The sequence below is a fragment of the Pelophylax lessonae genome (genome assembly GCF_965119305.1).
Source record: "Pelophylax lessonae genome assembly, chromosome: 5".
Classification (NCBI taxonomy): Eukaryota; Metazoa; Chordata; class Amphibia; order Anura; family Ranidae; genus Pelophylax; species Pelophylax lessonae.
In genome coordinates this window covers 563,439,113-563,463,237 of record NC_138772.1, presented here as the reverse complement: position 1 = coordinate 563,463,237, position 24,125 = coordinate 563,439,113, and the positions used below count along the sequence as shown (strand labels likewise).

Below are 24,125 nucleotides of genomic sequence, written 5' to 3'. Positions count from 1 at the left end.
GCTGGAATGGGATTGGAGGAAGGGTAACATTGGCTGAAATGGGATTGGAGGAATGTAAAATGGCTGAAATGGGATTGGAGGAAGGATACCCTTGGCTGGAATGGGATTGGAGGAAGGGGTAACATTGGCTGGAATGGGATTGGAGGAAGAGTAACATTGGCTAGAATGAGATTGGAGGAAGGGTAACATTGGCTGGAATGGGATTGGAGGAAGAGTAACATGGCTGGAATGGGATTGGAGGAAGAGTAACATTGGCTAGAATGAGATTGGAGGAAGGATAACATTGGCTGGAATGGGATTGGAGGAAGGGTAACATTGGCTGGAATGGGATTGGAGGAAGAGTAACATTAGCTGGAATGGGATTGGAGGAAGAGTAACATTGGCTGGAATGGGATTGGAGGAAGAGTAACATTGGCTAGAATGAGATTGGAGGAAGGATAACATTGGCTGGAATGGGATTGGAGGAAGGGTAACATTGGCTGGAATGGGATTGGAGGAAGAGTAACATTAGCTGGAATGGGATTGGAGGAAGGGTAACATGGCTGGAATGGGATTGGAGGAAGGATAACATTGGCTGTAATGGGATTGGAGGAAGGATAACATTGGCTGGAATGGGATTGGAGGAAGGATAACATTGGCTGGAATGGGATTAGAGGAAGGATAACATTGGCTGGAATGGGATTGGAGGAAGGGTAACATGGCTGGAATGGAATTGGAGGAAGAGTAACATTGGCTGGAATGGCATTGGAGGAAGGGTAACATTGGCTGGAATGGGATTGGAGGAAGGGTAACATTGGCTGGAATGGGATTGGAGGAAGGGTAACATGGCTGGAATGGGATTAGAGGTAGGCTAACATTGGCTAGAATGAGATTGGAGGAAGGGTAACATGGCTGGAATGGGATTGGAGGAAGAGTAACATTGGCTGGAATGGCATTGGAGGAAGGGTAACATGTCTGGAATGGGATTGGAGGAAGGGTAACATTGGCTGGAATGGGATTGGAGGAAGGATAACATTGGCTGGAATGGGATTGGAGGAAGGGTAACATTGGCTGGAATGGGATTGGAGGAAGGGTAACATTGGCTGGAATGGGATTGGAGGAAGGGTAACATTGGCTGGAATGGGATTGGAGGAAGGGTAACATGGCTGGAATGGCATTGGAGGAAGGGTAACATGTCTGGAATGGGATTGGAGGAAGGGTAACATTGGCTGGAATGGGATTGGAGGAAGAGTAACATTGGCTGGAATGGGATTGGAGGAAGAGTAACATTGGCTGGGATGGGATTGGAGGAAGAGTAACATGCCTGGAATGGGATTGGAGGAAGAGTAACAATGGCTGGGATGGGATTGGAGGAAGGGTAACATTGGCTAGAATGAGATTGGAGGAAGAGTAACATTGGCTGGGATGGGATTGGAGGAAGGGTACCATTGGCTAGAATGAGATTGGAGGAAGAGTAACATTGGCTGGGATGGGATTGGAGGAAGAGTAACATGTCTGGAATGGGATTGGAGGAAGGGTAACATTGGCTGGAATGGGATTGGAGGAAGAGTAACATTGGCTGGGATGGGATTGGAGGAAGAGTAACATGTCTGGAATGGGATTGGAGGAAGGGTAACATGGCTGGAATGGCATTGGAGGAAGGGTAACATGGCTGGAATGGGATTGGAAGAAGGGTAACATGGCTGGAATGGGATTGGAGGAAGGATAACATTGGCTGGAATGGGATTGGAGGAAGAGTAACATTGGCTGGAATGGCATTGGAGGAAGGGTAACATTGGCTGGAATGGGATTGGAGGAAGGGTAACATTGGCTGAAATGGGATTGGAGGAATGTAAAATGGCTGAAATGGGATTGGAGGAAGGATACCCTTGGCTGGAATGGGATTGGAAGAAGAGTAACATTGGCTAGAATGAGATTGGAGGAAGGGTAACATTGGCTGGAATGGGATTGGAGGAAGAGTAACATGGCTGGAATGGGATTGGAGGAAGAGTAACATTGGCTAGAATGAGATTGGAGGAAGGATAACATTGGCTGGAATGGGATTGGAGGAAGGGTAACATTGGCTGGAATGGGATTGGAGGAAGAGTAACATTAGCTGGAATGGGATTGGAGGAAGGGTAACATGGCTGGAATGGGATTGGAGGAAGGATAACATTGGCTGTAATGGGATTGGAGGAAGGATAACATTGGCTGGAATGGGATTGGAGGAAGGATAACATTGGCTGGAATGGGATTGGAGGAAGGGTAACATTGGCTGGAATGGGATTGGAGGAAGAGTAACATGGCTGGAATGGGATTGGAGGAAGGATAACATTGGCTGTAATGGGATTGGAGGAAGAGTAACATGGCTGGAATGGGATTGGAGGAAGGGTAACATTGGCTGGAATGGGATTGGAGGAAGGATAACATTGGCTGGAATGGGATTAGAGGAAGGGTAACATTGGCTGGAATGGGATTGGAGGAAGGATAACATTGGCTGGAATGGGATTAGAGGAAGGATAACATTGGCTGGAATGGGATTGGAGGAAGGGTAACATGGCTGGAATGGAATTGGAGGAAGAGTAACATTGGCTGGAATGGCATTGGAGGAAGGCTAACATTGGCTGGAATGGGATTGGAGGAAGGATACCCTTGGCTGGAATGGGATTAGAGGAAGGCTAACATTGGCTAGAATGAGATTGGAGGAAGGGTAACATGGCTGGAATGGGATTGGAGGAAGAGTAACATTGGCTGGAATGGCATTGGAGGAAGGGTAACATGTCTGGAATGGGATTGGAGGAAGGGTAACATTGGCTGGAATGGGATTGGAGGAAGGGTAACATTGGCTGGAATGGGATTGGAGGAAGGGTAACATTGGCTGGAATGAGATTGGAGGAAGGGTAACATTGGCTGGAATGGGATTGGAGGAAGAGTAACATTGGCTAGAATGAGATTGGAGGAAGGGTAACATTGGTTGGAATGGGATTGGAAGAAGGGTAACATGGCTGGAATGGGATTGGAGGAAGAGTAACATTGGCTAGAATGAGATTGGAGGAAGGGTAACATTGGCTGGAATGGGATTGGAGGAAGGGTAACATGGCTGGAATGGGATTGGAGGAAGGGTAACATTGGCTGGAATGGGATTGGAGGAAGGGTAACATTGGCTAGAATGAGATTGGAGGAAGGGTAACATTGGCTAGAATGGGATAAGGGGGAATGGAAAGCAGAGTTGCTGAAAATGAAATGTTGATATTTGTAGTTGGAATTGCGTTTTAGGTGATTTGATGGTGGAGATCCCATGTAGTTGCGCTCTGTAAATTTATTTGACTAAGAAATTTCTTAAAAGATAAATCCACCCTAAAACCAAAATCCCGCATCTATAGACCTCCACGATCGAACACTAACCTATCTAGCCCTATAAAGAATAAATCCGTATTCATACCTTTATTGAAGCCGACCCGATCTCCAGCAGAAGAAGCTCTGCAAAGGACACGGCCAACAAAGACTGTGAAATGAATGAGAAGTGACGTCACCTATAGACTTACTATGGGGCTTCCGTTGTTGGCTGTGTCCTCTCCACCCCCCTCCGCAGCCAAGCCATGGCTCACAGGTCAGCGAGGGATCGGCTTCAAAAAACGTATGTATACCCATTTCTTCTTTACAGGGCTAGATGGGTTAGTGTTCGATCGTGGAGGTCTTTAGATGCAGGGATTTTAGTGTTAGGGTGGACTTATCCTTTAATATGGCCTCCAATATACCCCCTCCCCCCCGCTCCAGATTGTCCCAGAACATCTCATCATATGTCCTGGAACAGTTCCTGTCAAATTGTACCAATGTAATCCCAATCCGAATCAGCCCTCAACTATTCTCATAAGACACGTGTACCTGTCCGGTCTCCTCATTATCCTCTTTTCTTTTTCTCTTCTCTCCCCTCCCCTCTTCTCTCCTCTCCCCTCTTTTCTCCTCTCCCCTCCCCTCTTCTCTCCCCTCCCCTCTTCTCTCCCCTCCCCTCTTCTCTCCCCTACGCTCTTTTGCTCTCCTCTCCCCTCCTCTCTCCCCTCCCCTCTTCTCTCCCCTACGCTCTTTTGCTCTCCTCTCCCCTCCGCTCTCTCGCTCTCCTCTCCCCTCCTCTCTCTCGCTCTCCTCTCCCCTCCTCTCTCTCGCTCTCCTCTCCCCTCCTCTCTCTCGCTCTCCCCTCCTCTCTCTCGCTCTCTTCTCCCCTCCTCTCTCTCGCTCTCCTCTCCCCTCCTCTCTCTCGCTCTCCTCTCCCCTCCTCTCTCTCGCTCTCCTCTCCCCTCCTCTCTCTCGCTCTCCTCTCCCCTCCTCTCTCTCCTCCCTTCTCCTCCCCTCCCTTCTCCTCCCCTCCCTTCTCCTCCCCTCCCTTCTCCTCCTCTCCCTTCTCCTCCTCTCCCTTCTCCTCCCTTCCCTTCTCCTCCCTTCCCTTCTCCTCCCTTCCCTTCTCCTCCCTTCCCTTCTCCTCCCTTCCCTTCTCCTCCTCTCCCTTCTCCTCCCTTCTCCTCCCCTCCCTTCTCCTCCCCTCCTCTCTCTTCTCCTCTCTCCTTTTTTCCCTTCTCTTCCTGTTTCTCCCCTCCCCTCCTCTCTCCTCCCCTCCCTTCTCCTCCCCTCCCTTCTCCTCCCCTCCCTTCTCCTCCCCTCCCTTCTCCTCCTCTCTCTTCCCTTCTCCTCCTCTCCCTTCTTCCCTTCTCCTTTCTTCCCTTCTTCCCTTCTCCTTTCTTCCCTTCTCCTTTCTTCCCTTCCCCTCCCCTCCCTTCTCCTCCCCTCCCTTCTCCTCCCCTCCACTCCCTCCCCTTCTCCTCCTCTCCCCCTTCCCTCCCCTTCTCCTCCTCTCCCCCTTCCCTCCCCTTCTCCTCCTCTCCTCTCCCCCTTCCCTCCCCTTCTCCTCCTCTCCTCTCCCCCTTCCCTCCCCTTCTCCTCTCCCCCTTCCCTTCCCCTCCCCTTTTCTCCCCCTTCCCTTCCCTTCTCCTCCTCTCCCCCTTCCCCTCCCCTTTTCTCCCCTCCCCCTCCCCTTTTCTCCCCTCCCCCTCCCCTTTTCTCCCCTCCCCTCCCCTTCCCTCCCTTTTCCTCCCCTCCCTTTTCCTCCCCTCTTCTCCTCTCCTCTTCTTCCCTCCCCTCTTCTCCTCTTCCCTTCCCTCCCCTCTTCTCCTCTTCCCTTCCCTCCCCTCTTCTCCTCTCCCCTTCTCTCCCCTTCCCTCCCTTCTCCTCCCCTCTTCTCCTCTTCCCTACCCTCCCCTTCCCTCCCTTCTCCTCCCCTCTTCTCCTCTTCCCTTCCCTTCCCTCCCTTCTCCTCCCCTCTTCTCCTCTTCCCTTCCCTCCCCATTGCCTCTCCTCCCCTCCTCTTTCTCTTTAGACTTTCTCTCCTCTCCTCCCCTCTTTTATTTTTGCCCCTCCCTCTTTTCCTCTTCTCTCTTTGTATCTCCCTCCTCCCTCCTCTCTCCTCCCTCGCTACGTCTCCCTCTCTTTAATCTTTCCCTCCTCTCCATTCTCTTCACTTTCTCTCTTCTTTCCTCTCCATTCTTTCTCCCCTCCCCCCCTATCTTTCTTTTCTTTTTGCCCCTGGTATGGGTGTCCCCCGGGCTGGGCTCTTGCAGTGCTGTGATGGATGTTCAGCTCAGTGTTGTGGTTTCCCTCCATCCCCCCCCCGCCATCTTCCATCTTCATGGGTTGAATGTTCGTGTCATGGCCATCCTTGTATATATTGATAAGACGATGTCGGCCTGTCATTGGTCACAGTGATGTGTCAATGTGAGAGTCTCCTCTCTCTCTCTCTCGTCCCTTTTCTGTACTGGAACCTTTCACCTTTTCTAGACTGGGACGTTTCAGAGGCTTCCGCTGGCTCCTCTGCCACCTCCTCAGAGCCGTGTGTCTGTTCTGCGCAAGTATCTGACTGCTCACTCAACCAACTGCCCCTGAGTGGTGGCCTTACACCCATCTTCCTCCCTCCTGTGGGGTAGAGACTGAACGGAACTATACGGGACATCCCCTCCTCCTTCTTCTCCTCCTCTTCCTCCTCTGTGCCTGGGCAGGTGCCGCTGAGTGCTGGAGACCCTCCGCCCTGCAGCCTGCACGGAGCCACCACCACCACCACCTCCTCCTCCTCCTCCTCTTCCCATAGCCTTGGAAAAGACATGGAGACTTGGATGTGGGGGATCCACGTGGGAACCCCCACCCCCACCCCATCTTCTTGACATGCTGCTGTTTCTTCTTCCTGTCTGAATGTAATCCTTGTGCTGTGTATCTCCATGGAAGAACTTTTCTGGAGCCAGCGTTTCTTGCGGATTGTACTTTTCCTGCACCTGCCGCCTGTACATAGAGAGATCGATCGCAGACTCACCGGCCATCTATAATGCTGTTTTGTACTAGATTTCTTCTCTTCATTCTTTATTTCTGTTCTGGTGACAGTCTGTATTCAATAAAGGGATTGGAATGGATCTGTCTGCCTGTGTCTGTCCCCTTCATTCATGTGACATTCCATGCTTTTCTCCGAGCAGGATTCCCGCTGCCGCACAGGATAGGGGGGGAAATGCAGGGTCAGTGTGGGTGGGGTGCCGGTGCACGGCCTGCACCGCCGCCTGTGTGTTTGCTGCTTTTTCCTCTCCCCCACGTGTGTGCACCGTCCTTTTCTTTCCTCTACCGTCCCCCCCCCCCTTCCATGTGTGTGGTCCTTCTCCTTCCTCTCCTCTCTTCCCCCTTCCCCCGTGTGTGCCTTCCTCTCATCCCCCTCCTCCTTCCCCTGTGTGTGCCGTCCTTCTCCCTCCTCTCCCCCCCCCCCCCCCCGTGTGTGTTTCGTCATCCACCTTCCTCTTCCCCTGTGTGCTTTCCATCCTACTCCTTCCTCTTCCCCCAGTGAATGTGCCGTCCTTCTCCCTCCTCTCCCCCCGTGTGTGTTTCGTCCTTAACCTTCCTCTTTCCCTGTGTGCTTTCCATCCTACTCCTTCCTCTTCCCCCAGTGCATGTGCCATCCTTCTCCTCCCCCTAAGTGTGTGCTTTTATCCTTCTACCTCTCCCCCAGTGCGTGTCGCCTTTCTCCTTCCTCTCCCCCCGTGCGTGTGTCGCCTTTCTCCTTCCTCTCCCCCCGTGCGTGTGTCGCCTTTCTCCTTCCTCTCCCCCCGTGTGTGTTTTGCCTTTCTCCTTCCTCCCCCCCCCCCCGTGCGTGTGTCCTCCTTTTCTATCCTCTCCCCCGTGCGTGTCGTCCTTTTCCTTCCTCTCCCCCATGCATGTCGTCCTTTTCCTTCCTCTCCCCCATGCGTGTCGTCCTTTTTCTTCCTCTCCCCCATGCGTGTCGTCCTTTTTCTTCCTCTCCCCCATGCGTGTCGTCCTTTTTCTTCCTCTCCCCCCGTGCGTGTCGTCCTTTTTCTTCCTCTCCCCCCGTGCGTGTCGTCCTTTTTCTTCCTCTCCCCCCGTGCGTGTCGTCCTTTGTCTTCCTCTCCCCCCGTAAGTGCCGTCCTAATCCTCCCTCTTCCCCTGTGCGTGTGCCGTCCTACGCCTTCCTCTCCCCCTCTGCACGTGCCTTCCTACTCCTTCCTCTGTCCCCTCCCCACTTCCTGTCCTGGGTGTGCGTCCCCTCTAATCCTTCCCCTCTTCCTGTCCTGGGTGTGTGTCCCCTCTAATCCCTCCCCTCTTCCTGTCATGTGTGTGTGTCCCCTCTAATCCCTCCCCTCTTCCTGTCATGTGTGTGTGTCCCCTCTAATCCTTCCTGTCCTGGGTGTGCGTCCCCTCTAATCCCTCCCCTCTTCCTGTCCAGTGTGTGCGTCCCCCCTAATCCCTCCCCTCTTCCTGTCATGTGTGTGTCCCCTCTTATCCCTCCCCTCTTCCTCTCCAGTGTGTGCGTCCCCCCTAATCCCTCCCCTCTTCCTGTCCAGTGTGTGCGTCCCCCCTAATCCCTCCCCTCTTCCTGTCATGTGTGTGTCCCCTCTTATCCCTCCCCTCTTCCTCTCCAGTGTGTGCGTCCCCCCTAATCCCTCCCCTCTTCCTGTCGTGTCCAGTGTGTGTCCCCTCTTATCCCTCCCCTCTTCCTGTACTGGGTGTGCATCCCCTCTAATCCCTCCCCTCTTCCTGTACTGGGTGTGCATCCCCTCTAATCCCTCCCCTTTTCCTGTCCAGTGTGTGCATCCCCTCTAATCCCTCCCCTCTTCCTGTCCAGTGTGTGCATCCCCTCTAATCCCTCCCCTCTTCCTGTCCAGTGTGTGCGTCCCCCCTAATGCCTCCCCTCTTCCTGTCCAGTGTGTGCGTCCCCCCTAATGCCTCCCCTCTTCCTGTCCAGTGTGTGCGTCCCCCCTAATCCCTCCCCACTTCCTGTCCTGTGTGGCGTGGGTGTGCGCACAGCTCCCTCCTGTACCATTGTAATGTGTGGCTGTATCTTGTTCTCTTCCAGTCTCGGAGGGGCGCAGAGGTGGACAGAGAGAAGAGAGCCCCGGATTGTAAATCTGAGAGTGTTGGCAGTGGAAGAGCCATTCCTATCAAACAGGTGGGGTTCCCCCTGAGCGGAGCGTGTGTGCGTGTGTTTGGGGGGGGGGGGTAGAGAGGGCAGGTAGCTCCTTGTAATGTTGCGGCGTCAGCCGGAATCCCGCCTGTGTCACCGCACACCCGATGCTCTGTGTTTGTGGGCCGTCATGTTGCTTCGTACATCTGCTTTACCTGTGTGAGAATACCGCTCATGATCTCTGTGGGGGAGGAGGGGGGGCACTGGATTTTGGGGGGAGGGGATGGGAGGGTTTACTTTTCATTGCCTGCTGTGGTTTCCATCTCTGAACCTATTGATGGGAATTGTCTGTAACAACCAACCAGATTCTTACTTACAGAAAGAAGGTGGGACCATTGTGCTGAAGGCAGAAGTCAGTAGAGCTTACACCCAGAGCTGAACATTCTGACCCTAGAACTCTGGGTAAATCATCCCTACAGATACCCCCCTGAAGGTGCTCCCAACCCTTCTTCCCCGCAGCGCCCTGTGGCCTCCTTCATTCTGAGGTCCTCATCCTATATGGAGCCCACCCTGGCAGACCTCAGCTTCCCTTTTCGGCCCTCAGAGAGGCGGCCATGTTGTTTTTTCTGAGGATGGAGCCCCTCAGAGGACCACAAGTTAGATTAGGTGAGGGAGGAGCTCCCAGCCAGGCGGCCAATCCCAGCTTTAGACTTTATTGATACCCAATCAGATTCTTCTGCTCCTCCTCCAGTTGGTTGTTATGGAACACGTTGGCCCGCTCTCCCCCTGGAATTCTGAGTAACGGGTTCCTGGCACAGCACAGGTTGGAATGGCTGAACCCGTCACCGGTCTATCCAAAGACAGGCCAAAGAGTGACCTGCCCCCTGCCACCCTGTGAGCCTCCCCATTGGTCCATGAGTCCACCCATCACATAAAGAGACCAATTGGAAGGATCAAAGGCTGGACTGGACAGAGCCAAGCTCCACCTATACAAGACTGTCAAAGGTGTTCTTCATGTGTGAGGTCTGCCCTGTGAGTGGTTGTATCTCACCTAGCACTGAGCTCTGGGTGAGGTCTGCCCTGTGAGTGGTTGTATCTCACCTAGCACTGAGCTCTGGGTGAGATCTGCCCTGTGAGTGGTTGTTTCTCACCTAGCACTGAGCTCTGGGTGAGGTCTGCCCTGTGAGTGGTTGTATCTCACCTAGCACTGAGCTCTGGGTGAGGTCTGCCCTGTGAGTGGTTGTATCTCACCTAGCACTGAGCTCTGGGTGAGGTCTGCCCTGTGAGTGGTTGTTTCTCACCTAGCACTGAGCTCTGGGTGAGGTCTGCCCTTTGAGTGGTTGTATCTCACCTATCACTGAGCTCTGGGTGAGGTCTGCCCTGTGAGTGGTTGTATCTCACCTATCACTGAGCTCTGGGTGAGATCTGTCCTGTGAGTGGTTGTATCTCACCTATCACTGAGCTCTGGGTGAGGTCTGCCCTGTGAGTGGTTGTTTCTCACCTAGCACTGAGCTCTGGGTGAGGTCTGCCCTTTGAGTGGTTGTATCTCACCTATCACTGAGCTCTGGGTGAGGTCTGCCCTGTGAGTGGTTGTATCTCACCTATCACTGAGCTCTGGGTGAGATCTGTCCTGTGAGTGGTTGTATCTCACCTAGCACTGAGCTCTGGGTGAGGTCTGTCAGTGGTTGTTTCTCGTACATCCTTTGACAGTCGCTGCCCACTCATACAGTCTTCACCAGTGGGTATTGACCTCTTATCCATAGGAGCAAGCTAGGCATAAGACTTGTTAAAAACAAAGCATTTACATAGACACACCTATGGGGGCTGTCCTACTGGTCCAATACCCCCCTGCTATCAGCCATCCCAACTCAGTTTGTCTTCTGCCTAGTTAGGAGTGAGATAGGCTTCCCTGTGCTGGGGCTACGGTCTGCAGGCTTCCCTGTGCTGGGGCTCCAGTCTGCAGGCTTCCCTGTGCTGGGGCTCCGGTCTGCAGGCTTCCCTGTGCTGGGGCTCCAGTCTGCAGGCTTCCCTGTGCTGGGGCTCCAGTCTGCAGGCTTCCCTGTGCTGGGGCACCAGTCTGCAGGCTTCCCTGTGCTGGGGCACCAGTCTGCAGGCTTCCCTGTGCTGGGGCACCAGTCTGCAGGCTTCCCTGTGCTGGGGCACCAGTCTGCAGGCTTCCCTGTGCTGGGGCTCCAGTCTGCAGGCTTCCCTGTGCTGGGGCACCAGTCTGCAGGCTTCCCTGTGCTGGGGCACCAGTCTGCAGGCTTCCCTGTGCTGGGGCACCAGTCTGCAGGCTTCCCTGTGCTGGGGCACCAGTCTGCAGGCTTCCCTGTGCTGGGGCTCCAGTCTGCAGGCTTCCCTGTGCTGGGGCTCCAGTCTGCAGGCTTCCCTGTGCTGGGGCTCCAGTCTGCAGGCTTCCCTGTGCTGGGGCACCAGTCTGCAGGCTTCCCTGTGCTGGGGCACCAGTCTGCAGGCTTCCCTGTGCTGGGGCACCAGTCTGCAGGCTTCCCTGTGCTGGGGCTCCAGTCTGCAGGCTTCCCTGTGCTGGGGCTACGGTCTGCAGGCTTCCCTGTGCTGGGGCTCCAGTCTGCAGGCTTCCCTGTGCTGGGGCTCCAGTCTGCAGGCTTCCCTGTGCTGGGGCTCCAGTCTCAGCCTTTCTTCTATTTTTATGATTTTATTTCTGGAAAATGTGTTTTTTCTTTGCATTATTAGCTGTTTATTTTCTCAGCGTTTAGTCACTTCTTCTAGATGATGACGGAGTAGCGGAGCTGGGAGTCGCACTGGTCATCCTGGTGTTCCAGGACAGAGGGCCTTATGGAATCCCAGCCCGCCATCGAGCGTTTAGCAGGCTATGTGTTCGCCCTGGCTTCACAAACGACCCATCCCTGTCCTCAGGGATGCAGCCTGCGAGGTGGCTACCTCGCCCGGACGCCTCATCCACGGTTCTCCGTGCACTGCTAGCGTCCTGCGTTTTTGGCTGACGGCACCCCCGCCATCTGAGGGTTGGAGGTTTCCCGTCGATGAGAGGCACCCCACGCCATCGGGTACGGTAAGTACACTCTGTCTGGGGCTGGCAGTCCTGTGTTATTCCCTCATGTCAGTGCGTTTTTTGGGCTCCCTGATCCCGGTCCCTGCGGGGGCTCTCTCACAGCTGGTACGCTATGTGGGTCTGTGGGGTTCCCTCTCCTATGTCACTTTATGGTGTTGTTGGAGGTGCAGACACGTGCGGCGACCGCTGCGGGGTTAAAAACCGCCGGTCCACCATTTTAGGTGTGGGCAGTATCATGCTGGCTTCACTGTGGGCGCTTATACAGCAGTGTATGTAGTGTGTTTTGGCGCCTTGCGGCGCCATCTTGTGTGTGGCAATGTGTTTTTTTCTGAGCACATGTCGGCGGCCATGTTCCCGAAGCCTCCCATTACTTTCTATGGGCAACCATTTTTCCTTGGTCTAAACTCCTAGTTCAACCTATTGTGGTGACATCACTTCCTCTTTCTGCACAGAGGAGATCGGCAGGCGTGTAGGTAACACTTGTGGGGTCTGTCTTGCTGTCTTTTTTGTGGGAATACCTCTGGCTGTCGGCTTATTCCTGCTTGGGGGTCGTTTTGCATAGTCCCTCATAGCGGTGTACTGCGGGGGATCGCGCTGCGCTTAAAGGGCCAGTACCTTCATAATAAAAAACTTTTTTTTTTTTTTTTTGAGTCCCAGGACAGCAAATTTCCCCCTGTCTTGGTGGGTGGTTCAGGGTCCTCTGAATCCTCTGCTCTGACTGCTCGGTCTGCTGCACTTTGACGTCCAAAGTGGATTTTCTGATGTCCGCACAAGGGTACTAGAAAAAGGCCTAGGCTCTCTTTTTCTTCTGATTCTGAGTCTGACATGGTTGCCGTAGGTAGCGTGCCCCTTGAAGGGTCTCGCTCTTCCCATTCCAGGAGTTTGGATGGACCATCAACGTTCAGAAGTCGACTTTGTCTCCTTCGGTTCGCCTCCCATACTTGGGAATGGTCCTGGACTCCGCCCAAGCGAAGGTGTTTCTGCCGGAGGACAAGCTCCGGACCCTGCAGAACGAGGTCAGGTCCCTCAGGGACAACGAATCTTCGTCACTCAGGACCTGTATGCGGTCCCTGGGATTGACCATTTGCCCAGTTTCACACGCGGTCTCTCCAAGCGGAGATACTGGCCAGATGGAACAGGCTTCCTCAGTCCCTGGATCTGAGGGTGTCTCTGAGTCACCAGACCAGATTGGATCTTCTGTGGTGGCTCCAGTCTCCGGCCGTAGCGGAATGGAAATCCTTCCGGCAGTTGCTGTGGACAGTGATTACCATGGATGCCAGCCTGTCGGGCTGGGGTGGCGTCCTGGGCAACCTGTCTGCCCAGGGCACTTGGTCGGTGGAGGAGTCCTCTCTTCCGATCAACGTCTTGGAATTGAGAGCGATCAGGCTGTGCCTGCTCCATTGGTCAGATCGTCTTCAGGGCCGCCCTGTACGGTTACAGACAGACAATACCACTGCGGTGGCTTACATCAACCACCAAGGGGGCAGCAGGAGTGCCTGGGCGGCCCAGGAAGTCGCCAGCATTCTGTCTTGGGCCGAGACTCATGTCCCGGCGATCTCGGCAATTCACATTCCAGGTGTGGAAAATTGGCAGGCCGATTATCTGAGCCGCCAGACCCTGGACCAGGGGGAATGGTCCCTACACACGGAGGTGTTTCAAATGCTGTGTGCGAAATGGGGATCCCCGGATGTGGATCTGTTCGCGTCCCGGTTAAACAACAAGGTGGGAAGGTTCGTGGCAAGAACGCGTGATCCTCTGGCAGACGTCTTGGGTGCGCTGGTGGTGCCTTGGCACTGATATCGTCTGATCTATGCCTTTCCTCCGATTCAGTTGTTGTCCAGGTTCCTTCGCAGGTTGGTCTCGGAATCGAAGTTGGTGATCCTGGTGGCCCTGGACTGGCCGCGCCGGTTTTGGTACGCGGACATCATTCAACTAGCCGTCGAGCCTCCATGGCGGCTCCCATTACGGGACGATCTTCTGTCTCAGGGACCGATCTTCCATCCTGCTTTACAGTCGCTGGCTTTAACGGCATGGCTGTTGAAAGCCAGGTCCTGAGAGACAGGGGTCTCTCCTCAGAGGTCATTCCTACCTTGCTCAAAGCTCGGGAGGCCTCGTCTGGTAAGGTTTATTACCGTACCTGGAAGGCTTATTTTGCCTGGTGTGAAGCCAGGGGCTTCCCTCCTCGTTCCTACTCGGTGTCGAGGGTGTTGGCCTTCCTACAAACTGGTGTGGACCAGCGCCTTGCGTTGACCACGATTAAGGGCCAGTTGTCTGCACTGGCCATCTTTTTCCAGCGCCCCGTGGCGTCTAACTCGTTGATTCGCACCTTTATTCAAGGTGTGCATCATTTGGCCCCTCGGAGGCCGCCTCTACCTCCATGGGACTTGAACTTGGTTCTGTCCGTTCTACAACGTTCTCCTTTTGAAAACATCAGGGAAATTTCTTTGCCTCTGCTGTCTAAGAAGGTTGCCTTTCTAGTGGCGATCACATCTGCCCGCAGAGTGTCGGAGTTGGCGGCCCTGTCTTGCCGCTCCCCTTACCTGGTGGTTCATAAGGATAAGGTGGTCTTGTGACCAAACCAGTCTTTCCTTCCAAAGGTGGTTTCTGACTTTCACCTTAATGAGGACATTGTTTTGCCTTCGCTCTGTGCGAATCCCAAACATCCTAAGGAGGTTGCTTTGCATTCCTTGGATGTTGTCAGGGCGATCAGGGTTTACCTGTCGTCCACTGAATCCTTTCGGAAGTCGGATTCTGTTTTTGTCCTTCCCAAGGGACCTCGGAAGGGTATGGCTGCGTCTGCGTCGACCATTTCAAAATGGATCAGACAGACGATTGTACAGGCCTATTCGATTAAGGAACGGGCACCGCCCTTCCCTGTCAAGGCACACTCTACCAGAGCGGTGAGTGCGTCCTGGGCCTTCTGGCATCAGGCTTCGGTGGCCCAGGTGTGCAAGGCTGCGACTTGGTTGTCTGTGCACACCTTTTCAAAGTTCTACAAACTTTATGTTCTGGCATCAGCAGATGCCTCTTTTGGCCGCAAAGTTCTGTGTGTGGCACTGCCTTAAGGGGGCCCTAGTTTTGCAGGGCCCTGACTGTTGGTGTTTTCCCCTTGTTTATTTGCTTTCCTGGGTTGTTGCTCCAGTTGAGCTTTTTACTGGAGGACACCTTTCTGATCTCGTAAGGTTTCTTTCTCTGATGTGGGTGCTGCGTTGCCTTTCTGACGGTTGCTCTTCATGTCTACACTGCTTTGGGACATCCCATTGGTGAAGACTGTATGAGTGGGCGGCGACTGTCAGAGGACGTAAGAGAAAACTGAATTTTTGTAAAATCTTACCGTAAAATTCCTTTCTCTGAGTCCTCTGACAGTCGCCGCCCCTCTATTGGGGTTCTTTGGACTTTAACTGCTTGCTACCAAGCTGAGTTGGGATGGCTGATAGCAGGGGGGTATTGGACCAGTATGTGGTCTATGTAAATTACTTTGTTTTTAACAAGTCTTATGCCTAGCTTGCTCCTATGGATAAGAGGTCAATACCCATTGGTGAAGATCGTATGAGTGGGCGGCGACTGTCAGAGGACTCAGAGAAAGGGATTTTATGGTAAGATTTTACAAAAATTCCGTTATCTCACCTAGCACTGAGCTCTGGGTGAGGTCTGCCCTGTGAGTGGTTGTATCTCACCTAGCACTGAGCTCTGGGTGAGGTCTGCCCTGTGAGTGGTTGTATCTCACCTAGCACTGAGCTCTGGGTGAGGTCTGCCCTGTGAGTGGTTGTATCTCACCTAGCACTGAGCTCTGGGTGAGGTCTGCCCTGTGAGTGGTTGTATCTCACCTAGCACTGAGCTCTGGGTGAGGTCTGCCCTGTGAGTGGTTGTATCTCACCTAGCACTGAGCTCTGGGTGAGGTCTGCCCTGTGAGTGGTTGTATCTCACCATACTGCCGCCCACTAAATGGGGGACTCTCACTGTCATGGCAAGGGTCATACTGGACCACAGAAATAACATGCCAGAGTCACATGACACCAATGACATCACTGCTGTCCAGATGTGAATAATGACGTCTCTGCTTATCAAATACAGGGAGTGGCTTCATTGTTTATTGGGTATTCAGATACAAGTGATGACATCACCGCTGACCAAATACTAGTGATGATGTCACAACTTCTCCAATACAAGTGATGACATCACCGCTTCCCAGATACGAGTGATGACATCACTGGTCCTAATGAAGGTCTGCAGTGTACTGTGATGGCCGTCACCCTCCTGAGTTGAGCGAGGAAAAGCGATCCTAAATGGCAGCAGAGTGATGGGTGCCGTATAAGTATTGATCCATTCATTATGTATGCGGGGAGTCGGTTTATCCAGTGCCGTCTTTCTTTAAAGGGGTGTGGAGACTGAAGATTGCCTTGTCTCTGAACTCATTGGCAACTTAAACAGGGAGTGGTGCAGGTGATTGGATACCATAGATGATGTTTACAGTCCGGCCCCATAGAAAGAGGGAATCCAGCCCATGGATAATAGTGCTCTGTATATGAGAGGTCACATGTCTTCTATGCCGAGTGCCGTCACTGAACAACCCAACACAGAGAACCACCTTCAGCAGGAGACCTCCACCATGGTCTCTCGTAGATTTTCCAGAATCTCCTGTACTGCAGCCTTTAGATAAGTGTTCTATATGCGAGGTCAGATGTCTTCCTGCTGGGTGGAGGACCGTCACAGAAAACCCAACACCTGAACCTTGGAGAGAACCTTCAGCAGGAGACCTCCACCATGGTCTCTCGTAGATTTTCCAGAATCTCCTGTACTGCAGCCTTTAGATAATAGTGTTCTATATGCGAGGTCCTCTATTTTTGAGGTCTTCTATATGCGAGGTCTTCTATATGCGAGGTCAGATGTCTTCCTGCTGGGTGGAGGACCGTCACTGAAAACCCAACACCGGAACCTTGGAGAGAACCTTCAGCAGGAGACCTCCACCATGGTCTCTCGTAGATTTTCCAGAATCTCCTGTACTGCAGCCTTTAGATAATAGTGTTCTATATGCGAGGTCCTCTATTTTCGAGGTCTTCTATATGCGAGGTCAGATGTCTTCCTGCTGGGTGGAGGACCGTCACTGAAAACCCAACACCGGAACCTTGGAGAGAACCGCCTTCAGCAGGAGACCTCCTCCATGGTCCGCCTGCCTCCTAAGAACAGACAAATGAGACCAGAAGAGGAAAAGGCCACCAAACCTGGACAGCTGAAGATAGGGAAATCCAGGTTAGCATGAATTATGATCTTCACAGTACAAATGTATGGCCAGCCAACTTACAAGATGTGTGAAATGCCATTAAGTCGGCACAAACCAAAATCCTGCATCTTGATAAAGAGGTCCTCCCAGGGACTGAAAATGTGATCTCTAAGCTCACATTAATGGTTAAAAAGAAGTTTCTCCTATCCTAAGGTGACCAAGGTCTTGTGCACACAGAGCCTCCTGCAGGACATTCCTCCTCATTCCTACCTTCTGAGGCTTCTCCCAGCTACCATGTGACAGTGTTGGGCCAATCAGCCAGTACCGGCATTGTCACATGTGGCCGGCAGCTGAACGAAGTGGCCGGGGAGGAGAAGGGAAGGTGATCCCTCTGTATAATAATCTATATACAGAGAGTATATCTCCCATCCCCCCACCAACCCATAAACCTATTTACCCTTCAAACCCCACTAGCCCGGTCCATTATAGTTATATTCCCCACTAGCCCAACCCATCAACTCTTTATACAGTGCCTTGAAAAAGTATTCACACCCTATGAAATTTTCCACATTTTTCTCATGTTACAACCAAATACGTAAATGTATTTTATTGGGATTTTATGTGATCGATCGACACAAAGTGGCCATAATTGTGAAGTGGAAGGAAAATGATAAATGATACAAATAAATCTGTGAAAAGTGTGGCTGCATTTGTATTCACCCCCCTTTACTCTGATACCCCTAACTAAAATCTAGAGGAACCAATTGCCTTCAGAAGTCACCTAATTAGTAAATAGAGTCCCCTGTGTGTAATGTAATCTCAGTATAAATACAGCTGTTCTGTGAAGCCCTCAGAGGTTCGTTAGAGAACCTTAGTGAACAAACAGCATCATGAAGGCCAAGGAACCCCCCAGACAGGTCAGGGATAAAGTTGTGGAGAAGTGTAAAGCAGGGTTAGGTTATAAAAAATCTCCCAAACTTTGACCATCTCACGGAGCGCTGATCAATCCATCATGGGAAAATGGAAAGAGTATGGCACAACTGCAACCCTACCAAGACATGGCCGTCCACCTAAACTGACCGGCCGGCCCCTACCAAGACATGGCCGTCGTCCTAAACTGACCGGCCGGGCCCCTACCAAGACATGGCCGTCCATCCAAGGAGAGCATTCATCAGAGAAGCAGCCAAGAGGCCCATGGGAACTCTGGAGGAGCTGCAGAGATCCACAGCTCAGGTGGGAGAATCTGTCCACAGGACAACTATTAGTCGTGCGCTCCACAAATCTGCCCTTTATGGAAGAGTGAGAAGAAAGCCATTGGTGGAAGAAAGACATAAGAAGTCCTGTTTTCAGTTTGGGAGAAGCCATGTGGGGGGAGGGGGACACAGCAAACATGTGGGGGGAGGAGCTCTGCTCAGAGGAGACCAAAATTCAACTTTTTGGCCTAAAAGCAAAACGCTATGTGTGGGGGAAAACTAACACTGCCCATCACCCTGAACACACCTTCCCCACTGTGAAACATGGTGGTGGCAGCATCATGGTGTGGGGATGGTTTTCTTCAGCAGGGACAGGGAAGCTGGTCAGAGTTGATGGGAAGATGGATGGAGACAAATACAGGACAATCTTAGAAGAAAAGACCTGAGACTGGGGGGAGGTTCACCTTCCAGCAGGACAACGACCCGAAACATCCAGCCAGAGCTACAATGGAATGGTTTCATGTGTTAGAATGGCCCAGTCACAGTCCAGACCTAAATCACATTGAGAATCTGTGGCAAGACTTGAAAATTGCTGTTCACAGACGCTCTCCATCCAATCTGACAGAGATGAGATATTCTGCAGAGAAGAATGGGCAGAAATGTCCTCTCTAGATGTGCAAAGCTGGTAGAGACATCCCCAAAAAGACTCCCAGCTGTAATTGCAGGGAAAGGCGGAGCTACAAAGTATTGACTCCGGGGGGTGAATACAAATGCAGCCACACTTTTCACAGATTTATTTGTATCATTTATCATTTTCCTTCCACTTCACAATTATGGCCACTTTGTGTCGTTCTATCACAGAAAATCCCAATAAAATACATTTCTGGGGGTAACATGAGAAAATAGGGGAAATTTCAAGGGGTGTGAATACTTTTTCAAGGCACTGTACTCCTCGTACCCCCACCAGCCCCCCCCCTAGACTTATTTACCCTTCATAGCCAAGCCCATCGGTTCTCTATTCCTCTCAGGCCCATAACCCATCAACCTGATATATCTAAATACCACCAAGAGCCCAGCCCATAAACACTATATACCCCAAATGCCCCACTAGCCCAGCCCATTAACCTTATACACCCCACTAGCCCAGCCCATCAATTCTTTATACCCCTCATACCCCCACCAGTCCATAACCCATCAACCTTGTATATCCTTGTACCACCAAGAGCACAGCCCGTAAACACTATATACCCCTCATGCCCCACTAGCCCAGCCCATCAACCATAGAAATCCCCCATCAGCCCAATTAACCCCTCATACCAACACCAGCACAGCCCATCAACCCAATATACCCCTCATACCCCCACCAGCCCTTCAACCCTATAAATCCTTCATACCCCCACCAGCCCTTCAACCCTATAAATCCTTCATACCCCCACCAGCTCATTAACCCTATAAATCTTTCATACCCCCATCAGCTCATTAACCCTATAAATCCTTCATACACCCACCAGCCCATCAACCCTATAAAACCTTCATACCCCCACCAGCTCATTAACCCTATAAATCTTTCATACCCCCACCAGCTCATTAACCCTATAAATCCTTCATACCCCCACCAGCTCATTAACCCTATAAATCCTTCATACCCCCACCAGCTCATTAACCCTATAAATCTTTCATACCCCCATCAGCTCATTAACCCTATAAATCCTTCATACCCCCATCAGCTCATTAACCCTATAAATCCTTCATACCCCCACCAGCCCATCAACCCTATAAAACCTTCATACCCCCACCAGCTCATTAACCCTATAAATCCTTCATACCCCCACCAGCTCATTAACCCTATAAATCCTTCATACCCCCACCAGCTCATTAACCCTATAAATCCTTCATACCCCCACCAGCCCATCAACCCTATAAATCTTTCATACCCCCACCACCCCTTCAACCCTATAAATCCGTCATACCCCCACCAGCCGATCAAACCTATAAAACCTTCATACCCCCACCAGCCCAGCCCATCAACCTTATTTATTCCTCATACCTCTACTAGCCTGGTCCACCAACCTTTTACAATCCCCATAGCTCCACAAGCCTGGCCATTAACGCTATAAACACCTCATTACCCCACCAGCCCAGCAACCCTATTAACCTGTTATAGCCTGCCCAGCCCATTACCTCTCTATACCCATCATCCTCCCACCAGCTTGGCCCATCACCCCTATATAGCCATCTTGCCCCCACCAGCCATGCCTATCAAGCTTACATACCCCTTACACCACTACCTGTCTGGCCCACAATTCTCTATAGCTGCATACCTCTACCAGCCAATCCCATTAGCCCTATGTATCCCTCATACACACAGCAGCTCTGCCCATCAATCCTATGTACCGCCCTTACCCCACCCACCAGCCTGGCCCATCAACACTCTGTACCCAACATACCCCACAGCCCCACCTATTGTTTTTCTCTTATACTCCACTAGCCAAGCCCATTAGGCCTATGTACCCCTTATACCCCCCCAAGCCTGGGTTATCAACTCTGTATATCCTTTATACCTCCACCAGCCAGGCCCATTAAACCTATATGCCCTCATACCCCCCACAAGCTTGGCCCAAAATACCTGTATGCCCTCATACCCCGCACAAGCCTGGTCTATAATTTCTGTATGGCCTCATACCCTCACCAACCTGGCCCATGAGTCGGAGGTGTGAGGGAGGTATGTAGTGAAGGTGGTTTGTTAACATGGACCGTTTACAGTTGTACTCATAAGTTTACACACCCTGGCAGAATTTATGATTGGCAATTTCTCAGAGAATACGAATGATAACACAACGTTTCTTTCACTCATGGTTAGTGATTGGCTGAAGCCATTTATTATCAATCAGCTGTCTTTACTCTTTTTATATCATAATGACAACAGAAACTACCCACATGACCCTGATCAAAAGTTTACACCCCCCTGGTGATTTTGGCCTGAAAACATGCACACAAGGTGACACAAAGGGGTTTGAATAGCTATTAAAGGTCCCCATCCTCCCCTGTGATCTGTGTGCGTGTATAAAAGGTCAATGAGTTTCTGGACTCCTGACAGACCCTTCCATCCTCCATCCAGTGCTGCACTGACAGACCCTTCCATCCTCCATCCAGTGCTGCACTGACAGACCCTTCCATCCTCCATCCAGTGCAGACCCTTCCATCCTCCATCCAGTGCTGCACTGACAGACCCTTCCATCCTCCATCCAGTGCTGCACTGACAGACCCTTCCATCCTCCATCCAGTGCTGCACTGACGTTTCTGGATTCTGAGTCCTGGGGAAAGCAGAAGAATTGTCTGTGGGATGTGCGGGAAAAGGTAGCTGAATTGTATAAAACAGGAAAGGGATATAAAAAGATATCCAAGGAATTGAGAATGCCAATCAGCAGAGTTCAAACTCTAATCAAGAAGTGGAAATGAGGAGTTCTGGTGAAACCAAACCACGGTCAGGAAAACCAACTAGGATTTCACCCACAACTGCCAGGAAAATTGTTCGGGATGCAAAGAAAAACTCAGAAATAACTTCAGGTGAAATCCAGGACTCTCTGAAAGCATGGTGTGTGGCTGTGTGAGGAGGCACCTGAAGAAAGCCATTACTACGCAAATGTCACAAAGTATCCCGCTTACACTACACCAAACAGCACAGAGACAGGCCTCAAACCTTCTACCACAAAGTATCCCGCTTACACTAAACCAAACAGCACAGAGACAGGCCTCAAACCTTCTACCACAAAGAATCCCGCTTACACTACACCAAACAGCACAGAGACAGGCCTCACACCTTCTACCACAAAGTATCCCGCTCAGTAAGGTTATATCCAGACCACTGTTCCTGATCTTTGCTGACAGTATTAGGACAGGAGATGTACCAGGGGATTGGAAGAAAGCTAACGTGATTCCGATATTCAAAAAGGGTCAGAGGCATATCCCGGGAAATTATAGGCCTGTCAGTTTGACATCAATAGTATGTAAACTTCTGGAGGGGATGATAAGGGACTATATCGTAGAGTTTGCTAAAGACAACAACATCATCAGCAGTAATCAGCACGGGTTTACAAATGGGCGTTCTTGTCAAACCAATCTCTTAACATTCTACGAGGAGGTGAGCTGTGAGCTAGATAGGGGGAGACCAGTGGATGTGGGGTACTTGGATTTCGCTAAGGCGTTTGATACAGTTCCCCACAAGCGCTTAATTTATAAAATAAGGTCTGCAGGTATCGACAGCAGGGTTTGCTCTTGGATACGGAATTGGCTTAAAGGGCGTGGTAATAAACAGCGCATACTCAGACTGGTCTGAGGTAGTAAGCGGGGTGCCCCAGGGCTCAGTCCTGGGACCAACCTTGTTCAATTTATTCATAAACAACATTGAGGTCGGGATCAGTAGTTCGATATCAGTTTTTGCAGATGACACAAAATTGGCCAGAGCAATAACTGCACAGCATGAAGCAGATATCCTACAGAATGACCTGGACAAAATTACAGAGTGGGCAACGACATGGCAAATGAGGTTTAATGTGGAGAAGTGTAAGGTTTTGCACTTGGGGACTAAAAACATAAAAGCACAATACACGTTAGGAGGGGAACCCTTGGGGGAATCAAAAATGGAGAAAGATCTGGGAGTCTTGGTTGATGATAGATTAGGCAACAGCATGCAATGTCAAGCGGCAGCTGCCAAAGCCAACAGAATATGGATATGGCTATAGCATGCATAAAGAAAGGGATGTATTCCGGAGATAAGACTATAATCCTTCCACTTTATAAAACTCTGGTCCGACCGCATCTGGAGTATTCTGTCCAGTTCTGGTCGCCAGTCCTCAGGAGGGATGTGTTGGAGCTGGAGAGAGTCCCGAGAAGGGCAACTAAACTAATTAGGGGATTGGAGGACCTTGACTATGAAGAGCGTCTACAATCGCTCGATTTATTCTCCCTGGAGAAGAGACGTCTGAGGGGGGACATGATAGCAATTTATAAATATCTTAATGGGGATCCCAGCTTAGAAAAAAAGCTGTTCATTCGAAGGGATTGCATGAGGACTCCAGGGCATACAATGCGATTAGAGGAGAAGCGTTTTAACCTCAGGCAACGTGGGGGGTTCTTTACTGTTAGGGCTACAAGATTGTGGAATTCTCTACCACAAGAGGTGGTTTCTGCGGGTAGTATGGTGGCTTTCAAAAGACTCTTAGACTTACATCTCAAGGATCAGAACATTCAGGGGTATGAGAGATGATTACAGCCACACACACCTACACAGGTTGAACTGGATGGACTATTGTCTTTATTCAACCTCACCTACTATGTAACTATGTAAACAGCACAGAGACAGGCCTCAAACCTTCTTCCACAAAGTATCCCGCTTACACTACACCAAACAGAACAGAGGCAGGCCTCACACCTACCATAAAGTCATTTGGAGTGATGAGACCAAAATTGAGCTTTTTGGCCACAACCATAAACGCTACATTTGAAGAGAAGTCAACAAGGCCTATGATGAAAGGTCCACCATTCCTACTGTGAAACACGGAGGTGGATCGCTGATGTTTTGGGGATGTGTGAGCTACAAAGGCACAGGAAATTTGGTCAGAATTGATGGAAAGATGAATGCAGAATGTTATCAAAAAATACTGGAGGGAAATTTGCATTCATCAGCCCCGAAGCTGCGCATGGGACGTACTTGGACATTCCAGCATGACAATGATCCTAAACACAAGGCCAAGTCCACCTGTCATTGGCTACAGCAGAATAAAGTGAAAGTTTTGGAGTGGCCATCTCAGTCTCCTGACCTCAATATCATTGAGCCACTCTGGGGAGATCTGAAACGTGCCGTTCATGGAAGACAGCCCAAGAATTTCCAGGAACCGGAGGAAGAATGGACGGCTTTACCACCTGAGAAGATAAAGAGCCTCATCCACAAATACCACAAAACACTTCGAACTGTCATTGATGGAAAAGGGGGCAATACACGGTATTAGGAACTGGGGTGTGTAAACTTTTGATCAGGGTGATTTGGGGAGTTTCTGTTGTCGTTATGATATAAAAAGAGTAAAGACAGCTGATTGATAATGGCTTCAGCCAATCACCAACCATGATTGAAAGAGAAAAGATTTTGTGTTATCATTCCTATTCTCGGAAAATAAAACTGTGTGGCTGTATCTAATAATAATAATAATAGCTACAATAAAACATCTTTTACCTACATCCCGATCA

The 24,125-nt window shown here is 51.1% G+C and overlaps 1 protein-coding gene across 4 annotated transcripts in view; it reads left to right on the top strand.

Annotated features, from left to right (window-relative positions):
* The window catches only part of AGAP3 (ArfGAP with GTPase domain, ankyrin repeat and PH domain 3), a 173,455-nt gene that overhangs the window by 105,469 nt on the left and 43,861 nt on the right, over window positions 1-24,125 (top strand). For all 4 annotated transcript variants that reach the window (XM_082258236.1, XM_082258235.1, XM_082258234.1 and 1 more), the window contains exon 9: window positions 8,372-8,464. In XM_082258236.1, coding sequence (XP_082114362.1) covers window positions 8,372-8,464 — 93 coding nt within the window. The remainder of the gene's footprint in view (window positions 1-8,371; window positions 8,465-24,125) is intronic.